Source organism: Salmo salar, unplaced genomic scaffold, assembly GCF_965601325.2.
Source record: "Salmo salar unplaced genomic scaffold, fSalSal1 ptg000432l, whole genome shotgun sequence".
NCBI classification, from domain to species: Eukaryota; Metazoa; Chordata; class Actinopteri; order Salmoniformes; family Salmonidae; genus Salmo; species Salmo salar.
In genome coordinates this window covers 30,001-40,000 of record NW_027675387.1, presented here as the reverse complement: position 1 = coordinate 40,000, position 10,000 = coordinate 30,001, and the positions used below count along the sequence as shown (strand labels likewise).

The 10,000-nt window shown below is 42.1% G+C and overlaps 1 protein-coding gene and 1 pseudogene across 2 annotated transcripts in view; one reads left to right on the top strand and one right to left on the bottom strand.

The window, feature by feature from the left end:
* Positions 1–3,466, bottom strand: part of LOC145876110 (tripartite motif-containing protein 16-like) — a 10,887-nt gene extending 7,421 nt beyond the window's left edge. Inside the window, exons 1-2 of the mRNA XM_082971892.1 lie at positions 2,818–3,466; positions 2,290–2,385 (exon numbers count right to left, since the gene is read on the bottom strand). Coding sequence (XP_082828018.1) covers positions 2,290–2,385; positions 2,818–3,414 — 693 coding nt within the window. The 5' untranslated portion in view covers positions 3,415–3,466. The remainder of the gene's footprint in view (positions 1–2,289; positions 2,386–2,817) is intronic.
* Positions 3,467–4,570: 1,104 nt separating this feature from the next.
* LOC145876109 (tripartite motif-containing protein 16-like) overlaps positions 4,571–10,000 on the top strand; it is an 11,392-nt pseudogene continuing 5,962 nt past the window's right edge. Inside the window, exons 1-2 of the transcript XR_014391417.1 lie at positions 4,571–5,211; positions 5,644–5,739. The product of XR_014391417.1 is annotated as a tripartite motif-containing protein 16-like (transcript). The remainder of the gene's footprint in view (positions 5,212–5,643; positions 5,740–10,000) is intronic.

Sequence of the window (10,000 nt, the reverse complement as noted above, 5' to 3'; positions counted from 1 at the left end):
TTGAGTCTCTCCGGCCGCATGATGAAGAGCTGCTGATCCAGCCACAAACCCAATTCAGTTTTCCATAAATGGCACCCAAAAAAAACTACCTTTTAATTTACCACTAAAACCTGTTCTTAGGACCAAGCCATAAAAACTGTATTATAATAATAACTGGTTTACGTTTTAACTACCAACAATTGGTAAAAACTTTCCCCTTTCGGAAACAATGGGACGACCTCAGAGTTGACAAGGTAAAACTCTGTTGTTCTGCCGCTGAACATGGCAGTTAACCCACTGGTCCCCAGGAGGACGTCATTGTAAATAGAATTTGTTCTTAACTGACCTGCCTAGTTAAATAAAGGTTTCATTAAAAAGTCTGGCAATAACTTAACTTTTCATTAATTAGACAGACTCCTCTAAATAATAAATATAATAAAATAACAAAACAACAGTTAAATGGTAAGTACTATACATAGGTTTTATTTAAAAAATAACAATAGAACCTATTTAGTACTATAATGGTATTTACTAACATAATATTATTACTATAATAGTTTCTAAAGGGGTTCTAGGCTACCCTACCCTAGAATTAGGGTTCAGGATAAAACAGGTTATACGTAGGGTTAGAGTTTCTGTACAGCACTTTGTGACATCTGCTGATGTAAAAAGGTCTTTATAAATACATTAGATTGATTGTTAGGTTCAGGGTATTTAAAGAGATAAACTGTATGGGTTTATATCTCTCTTGCTCCTCCCTGTGGTCTTCTGTGGGAACTACATACCTCATTCACCACACTTGATAGGCTCATAATCTGAGGTAGCAACTGAGTCAGAGCTACAAATCAATGATCTCCACCTATCCATTAGGTTTACAACTCAGTGAACCTGCGCAGCATTCTCTCTATTTGATGTCTACGAACCAACAGATTTCAACGATTATCATATTACCCAGCAGCCATTTAGAAACAAATAAAAAAAGGTTATTTCTTTTTTTTCTCTTTCTTCTGACTGTTTAAATCGGTCACATCTTGAAAAAGAGAACAGGGACATGCGATTTGTTGAGAATTTACACCTTTTTATATATAAAAAAATATATATATACGGTTAACCATGACCAGAACATGTTTAACGTTTGAAGGCTTTGCGCCAACCATCCCTGTAGGTCACTACAATCTATAACCAGGTGAACAGTGAGCTTCCTCACCAAGTAGCTGTAACCTAGTTAATAATAAGTTACCTGAGGTAAACCTACAAGGTTAGTTAATAATAAGTTACTTGAGGTAAACTTACAAGGATGGTTAATAATAAGTTACCTGAGGTAAACCTACAAGGATAGTTAATAATAAGTTATCTGAGATAAAACTACAAGGATAGTTAATAATAAGTTACCTGAGGTAAACCTACAAGGATAGTTAATAATAAGTTACCTGAGTTACATATATATAATATTATATCACTGGGCTACTCTGTGCTAACAAACCCTCTGCTCCTGCACCAGGCCAACTAACCCTACACTCATTAAAACCCACTACCCCCATTCCACTACTTTGACCCTATCTGCTCCTGCACCAGGCCAACTAACCCTACACTCATTAAAACCCACTACCCCCATTCCACTACTTTGACCCTATCTGCTCCTGCACCAGGCCAACTAACCCTACACTCATTAAAACCCACTACCCCATTCCACTACTTTGACCCTATCTGCTCCTGCACCAGGCCAACTAACCCTACACTCATTAAAACCCACTACCCCATTCCACTACTTTGACCCTATCTGCTCCTGCACCAGGCCAACTAACCCTACACTCATTAAAACCCACTACCCCATTCCACTACTTTGACCCTATCTGCTCCTGCACCAGGCCAACGACCTGGGAGGACGGGACACCACCACTCAACACACCCTGGAACTCTTCTGAAGTCAAATCTAGTATGACCAAATACTTCTCTGCAGCTGCCACCAAAACAACACATTTTTTTTCTGTGATTTACATTCCATTTCTGCGGTACAGTTGATAACCATTTGCTATGAACACTAAGAAGCCAACCTTACTGAAGCATATATCACTGGTTGGCCCATCCCTCTGTGCTGTCACAGATCTACTACTCACAGGGATCCTCTCAGGATCCCTCAGCATTGACCCATCCTCCTCTACTTTCTTCACTGCCTCAGCAGTGACAACCTGTTCCCAACAGTGGGGTCAGTGGGATTGGATAGGGGCCCCTCTACCTCTCTCTCTCTCTCTCTCTCTGACTGGAGGAGACAGGTGAAATGGTGTGTCTCCTCTGGTCAACAATACTCACCTTGAGAGACTCCACAGCCTGTTGGAGCTCCTTCAGCTCCTTCTCTCTCTCCTGGAATCTCTGCTGGACCTTCTGCTGACTCATCCCCAGCTGCCTCTGTGGAGAATCACTCTTCAATGAGCTATCAAGCTTTATTAGTCCAGTAGATCAATAGTATAGTAATGTGACATAGGGCCCATAGAGAGGAAGGTCTAAAAAATGGATGGTCCATTTACTAAATGATATTTATTTGTTGCTATGTGAATGATTATAGTTTTTATGGTAGGACTACATGTATCAACAGGTTGAGACTGAACTTTGGACTCATAAAAGCCCATTCAGAATGATAATAGTGTTTGACATTATAAAATGGTGATACATCTGGAGAATCTGAGTTAACATATCAATATACTCAAGGTTTGTGTTCATATTTGTTCTGCTGAGGATCCATTTCATTTCAATGATCTCATATTCAAACAGCCTTAGTTCCTACTGTATCTTGAATTCTTTGTTTATCAGACAGTCACCAATAAGTTGTTCTGGTCTTACCTGTTTCTCAGTCCTCTCTGCTGCAGCTGACACTGTATCATGGCCTTTATGTTCATCCATTGTACACTGATAACAGATACCCTGCTGATCGGTACGACAGTAAACCTCCAGCAGTTTGTCATGATGAGAGCAGATCTTCTCCTGTAGTTGTGCGGTGGCTTTGACCATCTTGTGCTTCTTCAAAGCAGGAGATTCGTAGTGAGATTGGAGGTGAGTCTCACAGTAAGAGGCCAGACACGCCAGACAGGACATGAGGGCTTTCTGCTTTCTGGTCCCAGTGCAGACATCACACGCCACATCTCTAGGTCCAGCATAGCACAGAGCAGGAGGGGGAGCAGCCTGGAGTCCTGTCTTCTTCAGTTTCTCCACCACCTCAGCCAACATGTTATTTTTACTCAGCGTCGGCCTCGGACTGAAGGTCTGTCTGCACTGAGGACAGCTATAGACCCCTTTCAGAACATCCTGATCCCAGCAGCCGTCAATACAGCTCCTACAGTAACTGTGTCCACAGGGGATGGTGACTGGTTCCTTCAGTAGATCCAGACAGACAGAACAACAGAACTGGTCCTGGTCCAGCAGAACTCCCTGTTGAGCCATTTGGACGGTTGTTCACTCTCACATAGACAGACGACACAGAGACTCAGATCAGTTTCGTTTCCTCAGAAGAGAGTTTGTGGGAGGGGGAGGGATTTCCTGGTTCTGCCAGAGGGGTGGGGTTAGAGGGAGGGAGGGAGGGGTTAGAGGAATGCAGGAAGAGAGAGAGGAACTGCATGCAACATCAAGAGGGAGACAAATAGTTTTGTTCCAATGTTAGAGCCCTTAACATGGAACAAATGACATAATGAATCTTAAAATGTGAGTTGTTAGAATATATGAAGGGTAACAGTTTTCTATGAAGTACGTATGTATCATTATTTTAATCACCTTTATAATGCCTTATAAATCAATAAGTCCTGAGGAGGTGTGATATATGGTTATTATACAGTACCGCGGCTAAGGGCTGTTCTTAGACAAGACACAACACGGATTGAGAATTATCTAACACTTTCAACAATACAATCACATTTTATTTTATTGGTTTCATACACATATTTATCAGATGTTATTGTGGGTGAAGTGAAATGCTTGTGTTCCCAGCTCCAACAGTGCAGTAATATCTAACAATGCTTGTGTTCCCAGCTCCAACAGTGCAGTAATATCTAACAATGCTTGTGTTCCTGGTTCCAACAGTGCAGTAATATCTAACAATGCTTGTGTTCCTGGCTCCAACAGTGCAGTAATATCTAACAATGCTTGTGTTCCCAGCTCCAACAGTGCAGTAATATCTAACAATGCTTGTGTTCCCAGCTCACAGAGGGCAAATCTAAAAAGTCAATGAAAATATTAGGACAAGCAATGATATATATATATATATACACTGTGTACTGTGATGTGATGCTTAAAATTAAAATAATGATACATACGTACTTCATAGAAAACTGTTACCCTTCATATATTCTAACAACTCACATTTTAAGATTCATTATGTCATTTGTTCCATGTTAAGGGCTCTAACATTGGAACAAAACTATTTGTCTCCCTCTTGCTGTTGCATGCAGTTCCTCTCTCTCTTCCTCCCTCCCTCTAACCCCTCCCTCCCTCTAACCCCACCCTCCCTCTAACCCCACCCTCCCTCTAACCCCACCCCTCTGGCAGAACCAGGAAATCCCTCCCCCTCCCACAAACTCTCTTCTGAGGAAACGAAACTGATCTGAGTCTCTGTGTCGTCTGTCTGTGTGAGAGTGAACAACCGTCCAAATGGCTCAACAGGGAGTTCTGCTGGACCAGGACCAGTTCTGTTGTTCTGTCTGTCTGGATCTACTGAAGGAACCAGTCACCATCCCCTGTGGACACAGTTACTGTAGGAGCTGTATTGAGGGCTGCTGGGATCAGGATGTTCTGAAAGGGGTCTATAGCTGTCCTCAGTGCAGACAGACCTTCAGTCCGAGGCCTACGCTGAGTAAAAATAACATGTTGGCTGAGCTGGTGGAGAAACTGAAGAAGACAGGACTCCAGGCTGCTCCCCCTCCTGCTCTGTGCTATGCTGGACCTAGAGATGTGGCGTGTGATTTCTGCACTGGGACCAGAAAGCAGAAAGCCCTCATGTCCTGTCTGGTGTGTCTGGCCTCTTACTGTGAGACTCACCTCCAATCTCACTACGAATCTCCTGCTTTGAAGAAGCACAAGCTGGTCAAAGCCACCGCACAACTACAGGAGAAGATCTGCTCTCATCATGACAAACTGCTGGAGGTTTACTGTCGTACCGATCAGCAGTGTATCTGTCTGCTGTGTGTGATGGACGAACATAAAGGCCATGATACAGTGTCAGCTGCAGCAGAGAGGACTGAGAAACAGGTAAAACCAGAACAACTTGTTGGTGACTGTCTGATAAACAAAGAATTAAAGATACAGTAGGAACTAAGGCTGTTTGAATATGAGATCATTGAAATGAAATGGATCCTCAGCAGAACAAATATGAACACAAACCTTGAGTATATAGATATGTCAACCCAGATTCTCCAGATGTATCACCATTTTATAATGTCAAACACTATTATCATTCTGAATACCCTTTTATGAGTCCAAAGTTCAGTCTCAACCCGTTGATACATGTAGTCCTACCATAAAAACTATAATCATTCACATAGCAACAAATAAATATCATTTAGTAAATGGACCATCCATTTTTTAGACCTTCCTCTCTATGGGCCCTATGTCACATTACTATACTATTGATCTACTGGACTAATAAAGCTTGATAGCTCATTGAAGAGTGATTCTCCACAGAGGCAGCTGGGGATGAGTCAGCAGAAGGTCCAGCAGAGATTCCAGGAGAGAGAGAAGGAGCTGAAGGAGCTCCAACAGGCTGTGGAGTCTCTCAAGGTGAGTATTGTTGACCAGAGGAGACACACCATTTCACCTGTCTCCTCCAGTCAGAGAGAGAGAGAGAGAGGTAGAGGGGCCCCTATCCAATCCCACTGACCCCACTGTTGGGAACAGGTTGTCACTGCTGAGGCAGTGAAGAAAGTAGAGGAGGATGGGTCAAGGCTGAGGGGTCCTGAGAGGATCCCTGTGAGTAGTAGATCTGTGACAGCACAGAGGGATGGGCCAACCAGTGATATATGCTTCAGTAAGGTTGGCTTCTTAGTGTTCATAGCAAATGGTTATCAACTGTACCGCAGAAATGGAATGTAAATCACAGAACAAAAATATGTTGTTTTGGTGGCAGCTGCAGAGAAGTATTTGGTCATACTAGATTTGACTTCAGAAGAGTTCCAGGGTGTGTTGAGTGGTGGTGTCCCGTCCTCCCAGGCCGTTGGCCTGGTGCAGGAGCAGATAGGGTCAAAGTAGTGGAATGGGGTAGTGGGTTTTAATGAGTGTAGGGTTAGTTGGCCTGGTGCAGGAGCAGATAGGGTCAAAGTAGTGGAATGGGGTAGTGGGTTGTAATGAGTGTAGGGTTAGTTGGCCTGGTGCAGGAGCAGATAGGGTCAAAGTAGTGGAATGGGGGTAGTGGGTTTTAATGAGTGTAGGGTTAGTTGGCCTGGTGCAGGAGCAGATAGGGTCAAAGTAGTGGAATGGGGGTAGTGGGTTTTTAATGAGTGTAGGGTTAGTTAGAAGGGTGTTTTTTAGTATTATCATAATTTCCCCTTTTCCCATTCTGTATCCCATAATATCATGGATTTATATTATAGTCCAGGTGAGGCAGGTGAGATGCCTTTGGATATACAACGTAATAAATTGTCATTAGCTTATTGGGTTGAAAGGCTGTGAGGTTGAGCATCCCACTGCTACTGTTCTAGATGACTGTTGGGAATATACTAGTAGACAAGGCAGTGGTTTTGGTTGGACAGTTGGAAAGCTTGCTGATGAGAGTAGTTTCAGGGAGTTGGAGGTTGGCCCTTTCTGTGGTGATAGGGGATGTTCCTCCATGGTTACTCCCAGATCCTGTTGTTGATCTAACCTTGGGAGACAAAAGGAAAAGATTGGGTCAGAAGTCAGTGATAAAGGGAAACTGGTTGACAATTACAAAGGTAGAAGTTGTTATGCTTTTTTACCTCTTTTCACAGATGGATCCAAGGGCCCAGATAGTGGGCCCACAGGAGCAGGTGTTTACCTTCCTGAATGTGATGTGCAGATATGTAGAAGACTAACAGATGAACTGTCAGTGTACTCAGTTGAACTGTTGGTGATAATAGTTGTCCTCCAGTGGGTGGAGGACGTACAACCTGTTAGAGTTATAGTATCCTCAGATTCTCTGTCTGTATTGAATAGTTTATCATCTGGTAAATCTATTAGGAGTGACCTACTATTGGAGGTATTAATGTTATTATGGAGAATTGAGAGAATGGGTCTAGTAGTGAGATTATGCTGGGTCCCAGCACATTCAGGTGTGGAATGGAATGAAATTGTTGACTAGTTAGCTAAAATAACTTTAAAACAAGATATAATATATATTAATGTTCCACTGGGTAGAGGTGAGGACAAATGTGAGATCAGAGACATTTTGATAGATGTGTGGCAGAAGAGATGGGACTCTGAGCACAAGGGACGGCATTTATATGCCCTCCAAAGAAAGGTTGGTGGACCAAGGTTCAAAGGTCAGATTAGGAAGGAAGAGGTGGTGTTTCCTCGATTGTGTTTAGGACCTTGTACATTGAACTGGTCCTTCAATCTGGTTGGCAGCATGTGAATGGTTTGTGTCTGGAGGGTATTGTCAATGAAACGGTGGAGCATGTGTTGTTATATTGTTGTAAGGATGTTGAAGAGAGGGAAAGATTGAAGTATAGGGTCATTGAGGTTGGACGGGGTTGGATGGGGGTTTGGAAGGGATTTGGGGGATGGGGGAGGGTCTATTAGAAGTTAGTAGGGATCTTTTTTATTTTCTCAGAAGTACTGAGTTAGGTAGGAGGATTTAGAAATGGTGTAAACCGTGATTGAACACACTCCAGCACAGTAGGAGGCGCCACGCTCCTTTAACGTTGGTTTGAGGACCGCCATTATACCATAGAAGAAGAAGAAGTTGGTAACGTGAGGTTTTGTCGTTCGTAAAGAGTGCAGCTATTCTTTTGCCTATTTTCCAAATGTATTTTGTCATGGTGGGAGGGTTTGTTTATTGGTTTCCGCTGTTTATCGGTTAGAGTTGAGGAGGGAGTAGGGTAGTTTGATGTCCTCAACCGAGTGGAGAAGAAACGCTGTCTCTTCAGGTGCGTTGTGGAGAATGGTGTGGAGGAATTATTGATCCTGGTCGGTGAACAGGTGGGAGAGGAACATATACACTCTGTATCCAGAATGAACAAGGCGGTGGTTGTGGTAATGTAAAAGGTGAGTCTTGTTACCCGGCTAGTTACCAGTATGATTTATGTGAGGGGTTGTGTTGGTGCTGATTTCGACAAGAGTAGTGGTGTCTAATCTGCCTCCGTTTATTACTACCGAACAGATCCGTAAAGAGTTGGTTCGTTTTGCTAAATGTGGAAGTGTTTTTCTGAACGAAATTCAAGGTTAAACAAGGGAGGGGTGGTACACAGGGTTTGTTAGCACAGAGGAGCCCAGTGATATAATATTATATATATAATATTACTATATGTCCCAGCTGTTTGCTGTGGTTTTGAAGTAATTCTCTTCCAGCCCGCGTTAACCTTGTAGGTTTACCTCAGGTAACTTATTATTAACTATCCTTGTAGGTTTACCTCAGGTAACTTATTATTAACTAGGTTACAGCTACTAATAATGGTAACTGGTAATTTGATATGTGTTGAAATCTGTTGGTTCGTAGACATCAAATAGAGAGAATGCTGCGCAGGTTCACTGAGTTGTAAACCTAATGGATAGGTGGAGATCATTGATTTGTAGCTCTGACTCAGTTGCTACCTCAGATTATGAGCCTATCAAGTGTGGTGAATGAGGTATGTAGTTCCCACAGAAGACCACAGGGAGGAGCAAGAGAGATATAAACCCATACAGTTTATCTCTTTAAATACCCTGAACCTAACAATCAATCTAATGTATTTATAAAATCCTTTTTACATCAGCAGATGTCACAAAGTGCTGTACAGAAACTCTAACCCTACGTATAACCTGTTTTATCCTGAACCCTAATTCTAGGGTAGGGTAGCCTAGAACCCCTTTAGAAACTATTATAGTAATAATATTATGTTAGTAAATACCATTATAGTACTAAATAGGTTCTATTGTTATTTTTTAAATAAAACCTATGTATAGTACTTAGCATTTAACTGTTTTTTTGTTATTTTATTATATTTATTATTTAGAGGAGTCTGTCTAAATAATGAAAAGTTAAGTTATTGCCAGACTTTTTAATGAAACCTTTATTTAACCAGGTGGGCCAGTTGAGAACAAGTCCTTTATTTAACCAGGTAGGCCAGTTGAGAACAAGTCCTTTATTTAACCAGGTGGGCCAGTTGAGAACAAGTCCTTTATTTAACCAGGTGGGCTAGTTGAGAACAAGTCCTTTATTTAACCAGGTAGGCCAGTTGAGAACAAGTCCTTTATTTAACCAGGTGGGCCAGTTGAGAACAAGTCCTTTATTTAACCAGGTGGGCCAGTTGAGAACAAGTCCTTTATTTAACCAGGTGGGCCAGTTGAGAACAAGTCCTTTATTTAACCAGGTGGGCCAGTTGAGAACAAGTCCTTTATTTAACCAGGTGGGCCAGTTGAGAACAAGTCCTTTATTTAACCAGGTGGGACAGTTGAGAACAAGTTCTCATTTACAACTGCGACCTGGCCAAGATAAAGCAAAGCAGTGTGACACAAACAACAACACAGAGTTACACATGGAATAAACAAACGTACAGTCAATAACACAATAGAAAAGTCTATATACAGTTGTGTAAATGAGGTAAGATAAAGGAGGTAAGTTAATAAATAGGCCGTGGTGGCGAAATAATTACAATTTAGCAATTAAACACTGGAGTGATAGATGTGCAGAAGATGAATTTGCAAGTTGAGATACTATTAACTAACTGCTATCTCTCTGTCTCTCTCTCTCTCTCTGTCTCTCTGTCTCTCTCTCTCTGTCCCTTTCTCTCTCTCTCTGTCCCTTTCTCTCTCTCTCTGTCCCTTTCTCTCTCTCTCTGTCCCTTTCTCTCTCTCTCTGTCCCTTTCTCTCTCTCTCTGTCTCTCTCTC